Source organism: Haplochromis burtoni, unplaced genomic scaffold (assembly GCF_018398535.1).
Source record: "Haplochromis burtoni strain Fernald_Lab_line unplaced genomic scaffold, NCSU_Asbu1 Contig_116, whole genome shotgun sequence".
NCBI lineage: Eukaryota > Metazoa > Chordata > Actinopteri > Cichliformes > Cichlidae > Haplochromis > Haplochromis burtoni.
Window position 1 is genome coordinate 1,495,290 of NW_024582477.1, and position 18,324 is coordinate 1,513,613.

The window sequence follows — 18,324 nt, forward strand, 5'->3', positions numbered from 1 at the left end:
GTGTGTGGTGTGTGTGTGTGTGTGTGTGTGTGTTTGTGTGAATAAGGGAGCAGCCAAAAGTATCTTGTTCAGTATGCATCTGAAATTAAACAGCCCTCCTACTGCAGTTTTTTCCCATTTTATTCAGCAGACAAGCTCTGGTATCCATGGTATGCTAAAACCTGCTTCACACAGGAGTCCATGTGACTTAATTCACTGCATCCAAAAACAACACTAGTATAGCTTCTGGGCCAGAAAAATAAACTAAGTAAACCTGCATTCTATCTGAAAGCCACCAGAGGGCGATAGCTGTGGTTGCAAAAAGATCCTGTAGAAGTTTATGTGAAAACTGCTTTTTCACTTTACCTCTGTACAAACTTTCCTAATGTAATTATGGGCTGAGTGCCTCATATTAAGTCACACTGAATAAAAAATTAAGTCTATTCAATTGAAATTTATTTATATAGCACATATTTACAACAGTCACCTCAAGGCGCTTTATATTCTACAATAAAGATCCTACAATAAGTAAAACCCTCAGACATCCGTCCCCCTATGAGCAAAACCTTGGCGACAGTGGGAAGGAAAAAATCTCTTTTAACAGGAAGAAACCTCCAGCAGAACCAGGATCAGGGAGGGGAAAAAAGACACTGTGGAGAGTAAATCTTGGTCAACTATGTTTTTAAAAGGAGCATATTCCACTGGATGCTAGTGGATGAGCAAACAGGACTTCAAAAACCAGTGGATGACATCACAGTAGCTACCGCCATCTTTTATCTTTTCTGTCTGGTTTTTTTGATGGGGTCTGGAAAGATCTGTAATTGTAAAGTCACTCCTAAAAGGCTAGATCTAATAAAGCCTGAAAACACATTACCTTGCGAGGCAGCTGGACTCTCATGAGATCAGCAAGATCAAAACAAAACAATCCATCTTGCACAACTTCAAGTCACGTAAGCAACAACAGGTAGCTCTGATCATTCAGTAATTTAGGTGACACCATCTACTGTAGAAATTAACTGTCCTGAGAAATACAGCGAGAATCTTCTGAACACACTACCTGCTTTTCAAACACCTTTCAAGGATCACTTCTTTCATCTCATCTAGCGTATCAGTGAAGAAAACAAAACCAACATGAGGACGTCTTGAACTAAAATATGCTAATAGGTTATGATTACTATTGTTTGCCCAATGAAGCCAAAAGCAAGTTACCGATCTCTGCTACAAAGGCTTTGGTAAAAATCTTCCTACCATGGCAGATAAAATAACACAGACCTTGAGCAATAACAAAGACATCACTCAAGATCTCTGTTATTCAAATGCTGTGGCTCTACTGTTGAGTCATAGCTTTCAATTGTTACTCATCACACTGAGGTGGCATCATACTGGCATCTCGAACAGACTGTAACTTGTTAACTTTAAGCGCATGTCTCGCTGTGACCCAGATTTACATGTTTGTAGAAGGTGTTAGGTACACAGCACCAGGAGAACAAAGGGATAAGATGTTCTTTGAGACTAGCTTTCCCTGAGGGTAAACTGATGCTATTGCCAAGAGTCTGACCTCCGTATGTGCACATAATCAGCCTGACACCTGCGTCCCTGCAAAAAAACAAAAAGAAAGTGAAAATACCGCCCCCGACGTAGCTGATTTATTTCTTCCCTTTTATGGCTTACCAATCAAAAGAAAAGCTTCCGACATCTTTAAAGGGTTTTGCAAATCTTGTAATTTTTCATTGCAACAATATAGCAAAACATTCAAATAACTTAAAACACCCATTTCCACTACCCCTGTAAAATAACACTGATCCCCAAGCATCTCACATGAGGGCCATCCATCTAAAGTTTAATAACCTCTATTAATCACTAAAAGAAAAGTCAAACTGATAAATTAAAAAAATCTAACAAACAAACTTGCCTCTAAATACTTTTTAGCCCATTTAATGAGGTCATGACCCTGTTTCAGACTGTGTTAACCCACCACTGCCAGACTGAAACAAACAGGCACTTTCATTATTGATGAATGTGTTGAATGGCTGTCCTTCCACTACAAAAGAGAGATCAGCCACAGACCGACTACTGCACATTTATCTTGACCTTGCTTTCAAACCCTCAAACTGTGTCCAAACAGTAACTGAATAGCAGCATTTACTTAATCATCGCACACATCAGGCCTGCCCCCTGCAGTTAGCCAGATGTTGCTGTCAGCATGTGAAGGATGATAAACGATGTGACTCATGGGTAAAGAAAATACTAACAATAATAATAAAAAATGAAACACAGCAATGGTTCCAATCAGTGGGTGTCCGTATCATGTTAATGGAGGAAGTTTAATTTTAATTGGGTTATGACGCGTTAAATAATCATGATCTCAGTATTTCTCAAAATGATCATATAATAGCACCTCGGTCTCACTCCTGCAGAGGACCATTTCTCCTGTAATGAAGGAGGACTACTTTTACATGAAGCCCGGCTTGTGTCGTGGCCCCATCTTATTTTCCTGTAAGCTGAGAGGTCCAGCACGTTAATGAAAGCAAAGTAAATGAAGCCAAAGTATAAAGCCAACAAACAATGATGCCCTGTGTGTATGTTCAATACACAACAGGCAGGTATTTGCAGTGCACACACAAGAGCAACTTAATAGGTGATGGACAGCGGCATACTGTCTGCTTACAGTTCACACATCCACATGAACACATGCACAGAAGCCATTACTTCGGTCTTATTATCCTTACTGCTTCATAACACACAAGGCAAATAAAGCAGGTGTGATAGGTCTTGCACAGAATCCTCAGTCCAGCACTGACAAACGAGAATGTTACAAGCAAGGAAAAAACAAAACAAGTGTTTGATTACCGCATATCCAGTTTGACCATGTCACCTGACACCAAGGCCAGGAGACAGAGGTGCCCATTGAAAAAAAAAAAACCCTGAATATATATATATACACACACACACACACACACACACTAAGTATGAGCTTATCAGACACTTAAAATCTGGAAGCAGATTTTAAAATTCAGTCGGCTTAATCTTTCCTAACCGCCACTGGTGAACTGACAAAAATGCACTCTCTTTTTAGTCTCATCTATCACAGCACAGCATTGGCCTGAGCAGAAAATAATCACACACTACATCAGCACAGCATACCATACAAAAAGAAAACGTAAACGCTAAGTGTTCAAAACCCAGAAAGGTTAAACGTCTTGCTCAGTCGACCTGGCTCATATCTCCCAGCGCTGTGAACAAATACAGCAACAAAACTGTACTCAGAGTCATTTATTGAAGGTCATCACTACAGTGAAAAGCCACAGTGATGCTAAGAATGAATGTAAGTAACTAAACGTGAAATAGAGCCGCTCTGCCTTTTGCTTCGTCGACACTTGACGAATTGAATTTGTGCAAAGGGGATAGTGACAAACGCTTCCTGTGACCGAGCATGACTGAGTGCAATTTGAAACGCTGTCATGCCAGAAATGTTCAAATACTCTTATAACAGTGTCTGCATCACAAATTGAGTAAGGTGAGGAGCACTGACATAAAGTCTGTTTAACTGATATAAACAGGAGCCTTCAGTAGTGCATAACTGCAATATAACAACTGCTGTTTAGATAAAGCACAAAAAATGAAATCCAGTGTATAGCTAATAAATCATCAACACATTCATTAACAAATTAAATCTCTAGTAATACTGACAGCCTTGTGGTGCCATTACTAACATGAGTGCTGACTCTGGGTAATGACAAAGACATCACTCAGGGTCTGTGTTACAACTTGCAGCTGTGTCCAACAACAGTGCGAAAACAATCCCTCCCTGATGGCGTTCACTGTGGCTCGAAAACAATAAAATATGGTCGCTTTTAAAAAGTTGTCAGCAAAACTATTAAGATAAGCATCTACTCACAAAGTGGTAGATGGAGAAACTTTGATTTTATGATGAACACTGTCCATGCATCAAACAGAAACATCAAACCAGACAGCTGCAGTCTAAGTCGTCGAAGTTTACCTTGCTCGGGATTCTCAGGTTCTCCACAGGACTGAGGTCTGCCATGCTCTCCTGGGGGCTTTTCAGGCCCTGCCAAAATAAAATCCAAAGTAAAACTACAAACAACAGGTAGCTTTAACATAACTCTTTGTGTTTTTATTTTTAATCTGTAACTTGTCACAGAACTTCATCAGCACACTACTGCATACAGCAAAAAGTGGAACTGAGGGGCAGATTTCTGAAAGCGATATGCTCTGTTGTGTTCAGTTTTGACCAATTGCCAAACACCACTGCATGTGCAGACTGAGAACTTCCTTCTATCCGCCCAGTTCCCATTATTGTGTTGTTATTGTTATTGTGTTAAACTCTCAACTACCGGGGCGTGAGGTAAATTGCTATGTGCATGCCTTATTTGCCTGAGGGAAACAACTGAAACAGCTCTTAGTCTGGCTGAACGTTTCACTTAATGAACCAAACGATGAGCTGTCAAATTAGCCAGTTAGCTTAGCAGGCTGTCATGCTAACTACCGGCTCCCGTCAGAGACAAACAGCCGGCAGCGTAGTTTCTGTACACCTGCTGTGCTCACCTGACGGGCCATAAGAGACTTGATCTTCTGCATCGTAAGTCCAAGTCGTATCAGCGGCTAAAAAAATGAGTAAAGCTCCAACTGTGTCTTGTTGTCAACAGTGCACCTCCATCACTACGAGAAGGAAGCCATAGTTTAGTCTCACGTGACTGGCAGGGCAGGAACCAGAACGTTGCAACGCCTACTGGGAAATGTATTTTTTAAGAGCCAGAGCTTGTGCTCTTGTTGTCAGGCTTTTCACATGTATAAAAAATGAAAACATCTGGATGAAATCCGAAGTACGTGTTGTTATAAACAGAGAAAATGAAATTAAAAAATAAAATATGATCAAATATAAACAAGGCTTCAAAGATTGACTCTACAGTAATGTACTACTGCCATACGCCACTGGATGGTAGTAAACTAACAGAGATATTAGCAGTCATCTAGCCTCCTTGTGCCAAAAATAACGAAAATATGGGTGCAAATGATAACAAATTAAAAAACAAAAACCCCACAGTGGCTGTATTGTTTTTCCTAAAACTGAAATGAGGCTGCCATGGGACACTGGAATAAAACTGAGCCATCATTAATGTTCATGGCAACACATATGCTTATTTTTCTGTTACATGGCTTTAGGCTGAATCTCTGTATATGGATTTATTCAATACTTTGCAGAAATCTTGAGTCACACCACATTTATTTATATTTTGCTGGAAAACTGGGAAACAGGTGCAGCAGTTTATTGAGGCGTGTGCAAACATACATAGAAATCCAGTATGTAAGACAAAAATAGGGTTTATATAATTCAAACAAGCCTCAAAGTCAATATTTGGTATTAAAACATTTGTTCTTCAACACACTGTGAACTCTCTTAAGCAATCTTTCTTGTCATTTCTTTAAGTAGTCATCAGGAATAGTCCTCTGTCTGAATGACATTCAAAGCTCTTTTTGTGACTGATAGTGTTTCACTGTGTGTTTCTCTCTCCAGGTTTGCTTTTACTGCACTAGCAGGGTGTTTGGGGTACTTGCCATGCTGAAACATGAAATCTTCAACAATGTGTTTCATTCCACCATGTTGCACGGCAGATCAATGGCTGTGCTTTTCTGTGTTCATAATTCCATCAATTTTGACAAAGATCCACAGCACCACGGCCTTAAATAATGCTTCAAACCATGACAGACCCTCTCCTGCTTGCTTGTTTTTGTTACAGATGGCTGTGGACACTCACTGTGGTACCTCCTGCATACATATTGACAACAATATGAATAAAGATCAGATTTGGATTCATCACTCCATAAAAACCTGTTGCCACTGATTTCCAGTCCAGGTCTTGTGTAATTTGGCATTCCTCAGTCATTTCTCTTTGTTGCACTTCCTCAAGAATGGCTTCTTGACGATCACCCTTCCACTGAGACCATCTCTGAGAGCCAGAGAGCAACTGTCAGGTCCTGTGTCAGGTCTTTGCTGATTTTATTTTTAATTATTTTATTGACATGACTTTCAAATGTTCATCTGCTGTAAACAACTTTTAGGCCTTCCACTTCCTCCACTTGTTCAGTTTTCTCATTGCAGATCATCAAGATGTGCCGAATTTTCATCTGACAGCTCTTTGGGAATCACCTTGTTGGTGCAAAAATACTACTTTATGTCTGTCAGCTGTGTTGTCTTTGACATTTTGAATGGACTCAATAAAAGAAATGGGAGCAAATGATGTTTTTAGCCTAGTCTGCTAGTAACAAAGTGCCTAAAGATAAAATTAAGGACTTGTTCTAAGCTAAGCTGTGTGCTATGTGCAGACACAACACTGGTTCATCTATTGAGTTTAATATGTCTGAATCATAAATTAATCATAGGTCAGTGTTAAGTGGCCTAACAAGCAAACAAATGGTTGAAGGACGACACGGCAAATGAGTGAAAAAGCAGCCAATGTCCAAAGAAATCCTTTGAAAGACCCCCAGAAAGCCTGAAAAACTATTGCTCAAAAGGACTGGGTGGATCAAGACTTTTACACACTAATGTGCACGCCTTACATATTAACCTATACACATGTTTCCATGCTAATGATTCAATTAAAACAATTAATGAATAAAATATAAGGTGTGTGATAATGTTGAAGTTATTATCAGTACAACACATGGGCCGGTTTCCGAACAGCTCCAGGGTTTGTTTTATTCCTAAGAATAAAGTAGAATTTCCTTTTAATTCTACAGCCACTGTCTGTATATCTGTATTATACACATTATATACATACAGGTTAACACAATAAAACAGGCTTTCCTTAGTGCAGCAAATTTCCTTTCATGACCAAGAATTTGCCCGCTGTCACCACAGATTCAGTGCCACGCAGGTCCATCTCTGCCAAGCAAGCAGTTATGCCAGGCTCTGCATTGTAAACTGTTCCAAATCATTCCCAAAACAGCACATACAGACCTATTCAGCCTGCTTTGTAATTGCCCCCTTAGGTTTTATGTCGGGCTGTGCTTGGTTAAAAGGAGGCAGCGTGCTGCACACAGCAGGCACTGTGAGCTCTAGTTCCTGGTTAATGATGCCTCAGGCTATTTCCCAGTCAAATGAAGGTGAGGTCGCTCTCCTTAGGTGAATTTACTCCACTGTTGTTTGTCAGGCAGTCATCCACAGTGTGGAGCCTCCCTTTAAGTATACACTGAGACGGAACAGATGGCAACCCCTACCCGGAGATGCCACCACAAAGACACAGCACACTCGGCTGGTCAGTTCAACAGCTAAAATTAGACCAAGATTTAATAAACAACTTGTTGTTATGCAGGAGAGCGTCGTGATATGTCACACCTTAGAATTCAGCAGGAGTTCTAGACTTAGATTTTTTTTGTTTTTTAATGTTCATGGGATAAAAAAGAAACAACTACAGTTTGATAATAATTTACTATAGTAGCCAGCATTTTGTGCTATAGCATTTCACACACTGAAAAGATGCACTCAGCATGGTACCACATAATGAGTATACAACAGTGTGGTGATAATAAGCTGCATAATAGTTCCTTTACGTGATTCACTCTCCAAGGTTGGCAAACTTGGAGCATTTCTAATGAGCTGCATATAAAAATTTGGCTTCTGCTTTCTAAATGAATCACTCTACTTCTGACTTTTTCTCCACGCTTGCCCCTTTATTTGTATTTCTGTATTTCTTCTTCTGTCCACAACACATATATGTATGCGCGCGCACACAAACAGGAGCAAGCGCACACCCGTTTCTATCTACTCGTGACAAGGTGTCAGCGGGAGCAGGTGGAGGGCACTACGCCACATGCTGAACCATCCGTCTGTCGCTGCCTATCTCTATCAGGTACACAGCATACCAATACAGCGAGGCTGAAAGAAGCTAGCGCTCTGCAGCAGTGTTGGGACTGCAAGCACAACTCTTGCGGGGAGAGAGATTATAGCCAAGACATCAGACAAAGACGGACTGTGAAGCAACAGAACAACTGACAGCTTTGCTGGCTTCAGCTATTCTTTTTTTCCAGGAAGTGTGAAAGAACAAATGTTCATTTCAAGCCATTACTGCTTTTGCCTTTTTACAAAAAAAAAGGCAAACTAAAGCAAAAATACGGACATAATTGCAGAATTCGCTGATTAGAGTACATTGTCCTTGTTTGATGTCAGCAAACAGCGCATACTCCAATTGACCAGAGTAGTAAACAGTTATATTTTTAATAAAGTACAAAACAAACATGTGAATGCAAACTGTACAATAATGAATTACGAATTCCTTATCATTGTCTTTTCATTGAGCATTTCATTGTGTCCATTATGAGAAGAGAGAAAATGCTACATTTGGGGAAGCAGGGCTGAAAGTTTTAATAGGAATAAATAGATTAGAGTGAAACATAGGAATAGAATAATATGTATAAAGAATCTGCTGGATAATCCATGTACAATATTTACAGTTAACCTGAATATATATTTCGTACTGCATTAATTATAACACTTCTCACAAAATATACTCTGTCAGCAGGGAACGCTAAATTAAAATGATAATATTCATGGGTTTTTTTTCATCTAGATTTTAAATAATAAATCAAGGAATGTGGCAATTTCGGCACCTTGGATGCATCAGAAAATCTTCAAAATAAGGTAAAACTGAATACTTCTAATTTGCTTAGTTTTATATAATCTTCACCTTAAAACAGAAAACAAAAGGTTTTTAACTTCAGTTATGCTTTCACAGAAAAAATAAAAATGAGCTGAACATACATTTTCATTTCACACCAATGTCAGCAAAATACACTTAACATCCGTCCAAAACTCTCGTCAACAGCAGTGCACTATCAGGTTGTGTAATCCCACAAGTCTCCTTCATCCCTTGTGCAAAAAACCAGGCCACCAAAACCAGTGCTTCAGGCTTTGATAACAGAGACTTAAGAGAATAAAGCTACAAGGAAGTCTTCAAGTTAAACCATTTAAAGTTCCATCTCCGCTCTCCAGCCAGACTTTACTTCAGCAAACTGTGACTCGGAGTTTCAGGAACGTGTCTGATCACATCGTAGATAGTAGTATGCATATCTTGAATCGATTCGAGACGAGCCAAAGATCTGCACGATGCCTGGTGGATTAGTCGTACGTGCAAATTAAAAGCATTATAAAAACAAAGGATTTTGGACAAAATTAGTGTTGCTGCTTCGTTGGTTGTGAAAATACCTGTGTAGATTCCGTCTTCCCAGGTATGGAGACGAACTCGTAGATGCCAAAGTCCTCGGTTGCATCCTCGTGACCTGTTGATACACATTTTGATAAATCAGAGCAAAACATTTGCTACAGTACAGCTGTTAATGTCTAAAGCCTGTCAGACTTTATAATGGCATGGTAAATTATATGATGTCATAAATCTAAAAAAATAAAACTGCTCTAATCTGAGTTAAATTCTCCTTATCTTGTTTGAGTTAAGGTCAGTTAAGTTGTTTAGCTTTCAAACTTGCTTTTTTGAAGCTGATTTGTCCAGTAAATGCCTTGTTCATCTACTATTTCCAATCCAGTTCCTTGTTAAATATGATATAATGCATGTGTATAAATAAATATGAGAGTTATTATGCAGGGATCACTAATAATTAATGTTTTTGACAGTAAGAGGGAAAAATGAATAATCTGTGAACAAAAAAGACGTTTACCTGAACGATGTGGTCGTTTCTGCTCTGAAAACGGTCTGCTCAGAAAAAATAAAAATGTTAATTGAAGCTTATGTGGGGAAAAGACACAATGGTAGATTTTTGAAATAATTTCATAATAAAGGTTCTTACTTGTTGTAAATGCTCATAAGCACTGGTGATAAAAGAGAGGGGAACGGGAATGAGAAAGAGAGAAAAATATAAAGTCACGCACGCAAGCAACAGCATAACAAATGTGACCTTCACTTCCTCAAATAAAGAAGTTACTTTGCCCTTGTTTCCTTTAATCTAACATTTGCAAGTCATTTACATTTTCCCAGTAACATTTTCTTTTTTTTGTTTGTTTTTGTTTTTTCCACATGAAAAAGTAGGCAAACACACGTGTTACTAATGACATTAATTAATACCATTTCTAATTACATTTCAAGTCAAAATGACTGCTGTGGAAAAGGTTTATTAAATTCCACATTCAAGAGCTCGGAAACCAGGGGGAAAGAAAAATTGAACTCACAGGGATTAAAAACAAATATGGTTCTGTAAAAAAAGTGCTTCCCAAAGCAACAGAAGAAAACAGTATCTAACCTCTCTTTGGATGACAGGTTCTCCTGAGGAAGAACAGCAGCATAAGGCCAATGACAAAAAAAGAGCAGACAGTAATGACTGCCAGCGGTGATACAGAGTTACCCTCTTGGGTGTGCTTCTCTTTCCCTGTTAATGAACAACAGTCACATGAATGATACATGAACACACATTTGAAAGTAATCCAGTTTTGTAGGAATGACAGAGTTAACAAGTTGGTCTTGGTGCCGGGGGGCAAAAAACGGCCCCCAACCTGGCCCACTGGACAGCTTTGGAAAACGTAAACTTTATTTTCATAGTTTTCCCAAATTTAAGATTCCTGTGCAGTGGCCCTTTATACTTCAACAAAGTAATTAACTAACAGATAAACAATTAAATTGCAATTTTCATGTTATTTTTTTCACCATTTACTATGTATATTTTATGAATACAGGACATTCTGGCCAATGAGCTAAAAGAAAGTTTTTTGTAACATTTTCTTTCATTTACTGAAGCAGCATCTGTTTATCACATAGAAATCTGAGATGTGTTATTGAAATCGTGCTTTTGTGTCTTGCAGTGAGATATCTCAGGGATATTGAAGTCGGCTACAAAAACAAGCAAACAAAGGCTTTAGTGAAAATTTACTTTTCAGTTTAAAATGTGTTAAATTTTATGTATGATGGTTTTTTAGTAGCCATTGAGTTAAGATAAAGGCTAACGGTATCTAGCTAGCTGTCTTTTAGGTAGCACTTTAGCTAAATGAAGTTACTGAACTTGACATTTATAACAGTTTCCTGGAAACTATTGTTTGTTGCAATGTGTTTAAGCTGTGGTCTGTTTTGTTTTTTATTTTTCTTGAGAAATGAAACCAATTTTATTTATGTGTTACCATTAATTAGCAGGTATCTAACCAAACCAGGGTACAATGCTAACTAACCAAGCTAGCAAGCATTAGCTGAAAATATAGAACTACACTCTCTGATCCACAATTTATCTAAATATGATCAGGTCAGGTGCCAAAATAAATACATAAATAAATCATCCTCTTTTACAGACAGTCGATAGTATAGCCTTCCACAGTGGCTAACATGTCTGTAAAATGCTTGAATTTAAAACTGTAATCATCAGAAAAGATTTAAAAGATTTCGATGTCAATAAAAAAAGGGCATCTGTTGACTCCTTAAACAACGTGTTAAATCAGCCAGTATCAGCAGTAATCATAAATGTCCTTTTCTCAGTATCACCCAGGCAACATATTAATGTTGCATTCAGCACACAGAAACTCCATATGCTATAAAACCTTGTCAACAAACATAACAGCTGTTATCCAGTGTTTACTTTCCCAGCGACTGAACTTAAATACATGCTGCAGGTACTGGAGCCTAGCAACACAGATATAACCTTAGTTTTATAATAATATACTGTATATTTCATTATAGCCATAACCTGGTCTGACTTGTCAGCTTTTACGCAGTGTAATGCTCCAGTTATAGTATTTTCTCTCCCTAACTGTTCCCAAAAGGTGGTCAGTGCTTATCATTGGCAAGGATTATCTCGAAACGCTCACCCAGCTCTTCTGCGTTTGGCGTGACACACTGTTTGCAGAGTGTTTATCTTAGAGGATTCCCAAAACCTACCCACGCTCTCCTCCCTTTTGCCATGTTCCACCCTCTACCCACCTGTTCCCAAGCTGGCCACCACCAGAGTAAACTGGGCTTCGTCCTGCTTCTGCGTCACGTTGTTGAAGGCACGGCAAAGGTACTCTTCAGCCTGGGCCAGTCTGTAGGAGCGCACCTCTAGCCGAGGGCCCTGTGTGACAATCTGAGTTGCATTGCGGGTCTTGGAGATCCACACATAGCTGTTAGGTGGGTTGGAGTCAGCCTGGCATTCAAAGAAGACCAGCTCCCCAGGGTTGATGGTGAACACCTCCCCTGTGCGCAGGCCCTGGACAGAGTTCACCTCAAGGTTGTAAGGGCCATCTGTGTGGGCCGGTGGAGAGTGAGAAAAACATGACAGTTTGCTGGTGAGATGTTGCTTTGTGGGTAATTTTCATGAACCATCCAGCTCTAAGGCATGATTGGGTAGCAGAGGAAAGCAGGGTAAGAAAAGTGAGTTTCTAAATACAGGGTCACAGGTCTGTACACGGAGTAGTGGGATAAATACGGGTGGGTGTGTTGACAGTGCCAGTGGAGAACACTGAGACCTAGGTGAGGCGGGGGTGGACTAGCACAGCACCGAACGTGGGCTGTCGAGAAAGCGCACTACTCTAACTTAAAATAAGAATTGTCTTTTTCCAACACAGTCAAGCATATTATTCACAAACATATTAATATACATTTTAGATAAAACCTAACTGTTAAATAAGAAAATTATCTGTTAAACGAGAATTACTGTAGTAGCAATTAGCTATTAGTAGCAAACAGCCCAGTTCACTATCAGCTGGTTTTTTATTGCATTTTCCAGTGAAAGCAAACATTAGAAGGAGACCGGCTTTACTAGAAACTCAATACAGTAAAACTGAAAGAAACCAAGAGTGCTTCCTGCAGGTTGAAACACAAACACGATCTGCCTATGCAAACAAAAATGATGTCACCGCCAAGATGAGAACAACACACAAGACTAAAGAGGTGGAGGTAAAAAAGTGCAGGAAGCTGTAGACAAAACCTACGACGCCTTTCTTTTGTCACGCTTCAATACAAAGTCGTCCGTTTTGTAAAAATTTAAATGCATTAAAACGAATACCCAGGAAAAATTACGCATGCAGTACGTTCTCAGTTCAGCCTCATACTGGCACATCCAATAAAGTCTATCAGTGCATCTACGCCGTTTATAGTAGAACAGAGGAGCTCTGTAAGATAAGTCTGCTCCCATGCAAATACCATCCCATAACAGGCGCATGTTTTTTTTTTTGTTTGTTTTTAAGCTGATAGTAAGTAGGCTGATCTCACTAAAATTTACACATGACCCAACATTTCCAGCTATTCTGGAGAAGAGAAAACAACAAGGTTTAGAATGAGTACAGGAACACATATGTGACATTTTAGATTTTTAATTGTTTCTATAAAATAAAAACCTTTATAAAGCAGCTCTCAGACGTGAACACAGTCATTACAGGGTTCAGAAACCGAAGAATAAGCTACAGCTACTCACAGTAGACGTTGAGTTCCACAGCCCTGCTGTGTTGGCCCCGGGTGACCGGGTTGCTGGCCACACAGTGATAACTTCCCTTGTCCTCTTTTCTCACAGGGCTGATTAACAGTGTGGAGTTATCTTGGGAGTAGTGGTATCTGTCACTGGGACCCAGTGCAACATTATCCCTGAACCACTTAAACGTAACTCTTGTTCCGTTCTCAGCAGAACAAGTCAAGGTGACGTTTGCTTTGTCCTCAATGACTGCATAGGAAGGGCTCTTCTCAATGGCTGGATTGGACACGGGAACTAGTCAGGGGTGGAAGGCAAGAAACAATTAATATCTGAGCAATGGCTAATTAATAAAATTAAATTATGGGAAAGATAAGGTCTGAGAAACATGCAACTCACCATCTACGGTTACACGAATGGTTTTCTCCTCCTCAATGGCTTCTGGTTTGTTATCATGCTTTATGTTGATGCTCAAGTGATAATCTCCTTCATCTTTTCTGTTTAAGTTCTTGATTTCCAAAGAAAAGGTGGAGTTGTTGAAGACGAGGTGGTCACGGTGCTTCATGCTTAAGATTGTTTTTTCTTTGGTGAATGTCACCAAAATCCTGGGCTTGGTGCTGCTCATCCCGGTGTGACACCAAGTTCCCTGAAATTCTGCTTTGTCCGGTGAAAAGTTGGTTTTCACAGACAGGAACACAGAGTCCCCTTCAGTGACATGCCTCACCGACGGATCAATGTGAATCAGTTCGGAGCTGACCTCTGAGTTGATGCAGGTGGTGGGAGAAGGAATGAAGGAAAACTCAATTACTGCACAACCAGTGAAAGGTAACATGTTAGATTGTCCATGTGACACATCATGTTTCATACAGAGAAACTCTTTGTATACACAATGACTCCAGCAAGCTAATGTCTACAATTAAAACTACAATAGGCTTATGGGGTGGGCAGCACGGTGGCACGGTGTTTAGCACTGTTGCCGCACAGCAAGACGGTCCTGAGTTCACCATCAGGCCGGGGTCTTTCTGTGTGGAGTTTGCATGTCCCCCTCTGTTTGCATGGGTTCCCTCCGGGTACTCCGGCTTCCTCCCACCGTCCAAAGACATGCAGTTTGTGGGGATAGGTTAATTGATTAATCCAAATTGCCCATAAGTGTGAATGCGGGAGTGAGTGCGAATGGTTAGCCCTGCGGTGTACCCCGCCTCTCGCCCTATGACAGCTGGGATAGGCTCCAGTGCCCCCCACAACCCTGAAAAGGATAAGTGGAAGCGAATGGATGGATGGAGGCTTATGGGGTACTTGGAGGTTGAGCAACAAACTGTTCACAAAGTAATAAATTTCACCATCTATAGAGGCAAGATTTGTACTTTTTCCACAGCTTATTTCTGGAGTTTTAGTTGCTACACACTTCACTATGATAGCTAGCTAGTTGCTAACTTATTTAGACTTCCCATGCGTTTCCTACACTCACACTGTAAACTGGACTGATTTTATTTTTCCTTGTTTTCTGTACTAAACTCTTACATTGGTGCATGGCCAAAGTTTCCAATAATGAAGTCAACCCATGTGCAGAGTAAACCCTTTGAAGCCACAACCTCAGGACTCAGACCGCTTGAAACAATCAGCTTCTGACATTTTTTCCCCCTTTTTGGTCTGTATGATGTCCCTCAGAGTAGATAACCTTAATATGGACATATCAGGCACGTATCTCTGGCTGTGAGCAAACCAGCAACACCTACCCCCTGTTTAAACTTTCTCTTCATGAGGAGTCGGGAAAAAATGGAAAATATGGAATAAACAAATGTTTTTAAACTGTGAATAAATAAAAGCTACAGTAGTGGAGTCAAAGAATTGGAGATGGGATTGATAAAGGGTTTTTTTCCCCATGGAAACATGTCAGCTGAATTAGGAACTGACAAAGATCAAACTGAACCAAACTGAGCTCAGAGAGACCGCAAAATCGGGCAACAATCGTCTGTTTTGTTTGACAAGAAATCATATTTTTGCCTGTGGTTATCAATATATGACACTGATATATGAGATGCTACAAAAGATGCACTGTCTGATGATACAATAGGCTTTTCTGTGTACCCCACTTTAAAGTTGACACTATCACCCTGTTGTGCATGTCATGTGATAGAGCGCTAACATTGATAAAAATACTTTCATTCAAAATTGAAAAATATGACATGCATTAGTGATTACTGGCACTTGGTAACAATCTGATATTATCATTTGACACTGCTTTATTTCAGAATTGTCATTTTGTGGGTTGTTGGAGGATTCAAATGTAAAAACTGAAAATTGAAAGAAAAAGTTGTTTTTTGTAATTATGTAATGCTATAGATGCAATATATCGAGGAGATTTCACTTTAAAGATAAAGTCAGTCCTGTTTTGTCTGCGTAATCTGCAATGATCTGCATCCTAGTCTTCAAAGTGTCCAGGTCCTGAAACTGCTGTGTGTTAATATTGACCTAACTCCCTACGGAGTGACATTGTTGCCAGACGAGGATCAGGCTCTGTCTCTTTTATAGCAACTCGTTGCGAAACAAACACTTGAGCTGTGTGAAGTAACTACAACTGCTGATCTATTGCATCTTGTGGTCTGTTAAAGTTGCGGCAGGTTGCCGGGGCAGTTTGTTCACTAGTTACAGACAACCTTGAAAAACACAAACAGCCGATAGAGCTATCAGTGTTTTCCAGCGCATGCTGCCACTTCAGCCGGAAGGTCGAGTGGTTTTACTCAGCCTGATGAATGAATGATGTCATTAATTTACATTTTTAAATGACCACATCTTTCCAAAATGCACTGAATTACATCTGTGCTGTGACCTGTGTTCACTTGACATTTTACATGAGGTGAAATGATTGAGTCCATTTGGATGCCAGGCTGAGTTAAGCAGCAGCATGTGAGTAGGCAGTGCTGCTGTGAAACGAACTCACGAAAACTTCACAGTTTTTGTTCATAGTTATCTCTTTCAACTTCCTCTTTCTGTGCTCGAGTGTCTTTGTCTCGCTTCTGTTTGGGCATCTTCTCTTTTTTCGGCACAGAAGAAATGTCTTGAAGATCGGTCGTGAATAACAGTTTCCATAGGCTGTAGATCAAAAAATGTCAACTTTGAATTCATCAAGACTTAATTATGCTTGTGTTACACATCATACTGTGCAATCACGATAGGAAAAATGGGGCGAAAACTCGAGAAACTTTTGTTTTTCCTGTAAAACCATATTTTCTCTCATGTCCCTTGCTGTTCCTCTGAGCTGTCATGTTTTGCTCATGTTGAACATCACAATAGATCTACTGTCTGCTGTTATGTCCTAAATAATGCATGCAGCACAAACACCACAGTGACACGTCCTATTCTTATAAGACCGCAGGCCAGTTTCGGTGTGTGTGCGTGTGAGTGTGTCTGTGTTTACACCAGCCGAGATCCGGTGAAAAGGCAGAACGAGGAGGAGTGTGCCGAGCCCGCTCCCTCACTGTTGTCCCCAAACAACATGGATATTGTGGTGGTGATTACAGACACAATGATTACAAACACTCTGAGGTGAGAGGGAAGCTTCGTTTGGTAGCCTTACCCCCCACGTACACACATACGCTTTCGTGTGGAGACCCAAAAGCACCTGCCTCTTATCACCCTCACACACATCCAAGTTGTTTGGATACTAAATAGAGTCACCTCACCGCACGTATCCAAACGCCACCATCTTCTGTCCTTTTTCAGATAAGACAAACGGGGCTTCTCAAGGATGGCTGTTGATACAAACATCAAAGTAGACGGGAAGCCAAACTTGGGGGATTTTGCTGTTGGCTTTATCAGGTCACACGACGCGCACTATTACACGTTTGTTATCTCATAGCCACACTGCTGTGGCCTAGGTCATTTCTTCTTTCCAAATGACCCTGTTTTTATGTCTACTCATGGCCAACAATAGAACAGAAAAGCTAATTCTGTAGAGTCATGCAGCAACGAGTATGGAAAGGACATGCAAAAGGAACCAGGACGGACTACGTGGAAAACTTTACAGCTCTGAGTTTTTAAATACACCGTCGGGAGCTCAATTTTGTTCAGTTTAAAAAGCTTGTCAACCAGTTTCCCAAATTATTACAAGATATTAATGCCAAGTTTTGCTTTTTTTTTAAAAAAGAAAAACACAAACCCCACTCTGGGTGTTGTTAAATGGAGTTCTTGTGCCTATAAAGATCCATATTTTAAGGTTTACATATGTTGAAAATGTGTTTCTCAAACAAACTACATCAACGATGTGAGTGAACATTTTTGTTACTGTACACCATGAAAACTTCCTCAGCTCGCCCTTCAGTTTCTACCATACCAACCAAGCAAACACAGTAACCACAGCAGCAGCCATCACTACACCAACACAACACTGACAGCTCGAACACAACGTCCTGTCGTGACAACTCAACACAAACCCGCACTCACCTGTTAGGATGAACAGAAGGCAGAAGGCAGAGCAGGCACACAGCACAGTTCTTCCTGTGGCCTCCATGGCATCTTATCCTCTGGGGATATGTGGGAATTCTGACAGGCAGTGCAAGGACTGAGGGATGGAGGAAGAGGAGAGGTGTGGAAGAGAAGAGGTGGTGGTGGTGGAGGAGGAGAGAAATGTGACTGGTTGTGGTGACATTTGCCAGGGAAATAAGAGGAGCTGGCTTTCCTGCATGCAGCTCTAGGCCCCTCCCATGTGAACCTAAGAGTACGAAGAGGTCCACATGGCTGAGAGACAACACAGTGTGTTCTCACATACACACACACACTGAGCTGCCCTCAGGTTGAGGATTTGCACTATATCAAAGGGAAGATGAGACATAAAACTGTGAAAGAGCAGAATGGATACTGTGTCTTTACATTAGACCAGCTGTCTGCTGCTTCAGACCCCCGGGCTGTGAAATAAAGCCTTTACCTGCTAACAGCAGTTTTGTTGGCTTAATGCGC

General features: G+C 40.3%; 2 protein-coding genes across 3 annotated transcripts in view; both read right to left on the reverse strand.

The window, feature by feature from the left end:
• The window catches only part of vps50 (VPS50 EARP/GARPII complex subunit), a 122,331-nt gene extending 117,623 nt beyond the window's left edge, over positions 1–4,708 (reverse strand). For both annotated transcript variants that reach the window (XM_005928565.2, XM_042223649.1), the window contains exons 1-2: positions 4,546–4,708; positions 3,980–4,048 (exon numbers count right to left, since the gene is read on the reverse strand). In XM_005928565.2, the coding sequence (XP_005928627.1) occupies positions 3,980–4,048; positions 4,546–4,578 (102 nt within the window). In that variant the 5' untranslated portion in view covers positions 4,579–4,708. The remainder of the gene's footprint in view (positions 1–3,979; positions 4,049–4,545) is intronic.
• A 3,491-nt stretch (positions 4,709–8,199) lies between these two features.
• hepacam2 (HEPACAM family member 2) lies at positions 8,200–18,021 on the reverse strand. The gene is made up of 9 exons (XM_005928564.3): positions 17,812–18,021; positions 13,768–14,127; positions 13,378–13,665; positions 11,907–12,206; positions 10,249–10,374; positions 9,799–9,820; positions 9,670–9,704; positions 9,203–9,276; positions 8,200–9,107 (listed from the first exon to the last, which is right to left on the reverse strand). The coding sequence occupies exons 1-9, from the start codon at positions 17,876–17,878 to the stop codon at positions 8,997–8,999; spliced, it is 1,383 nt and encodes a 460-aa protein (XP_005928626.1). The 5' UTR covers positions 17,879–18,021; the 3' UTR covers positions 8,200–8,996.
• Positions 18,022–18,324: the final 303 nt, after the last annotated feature.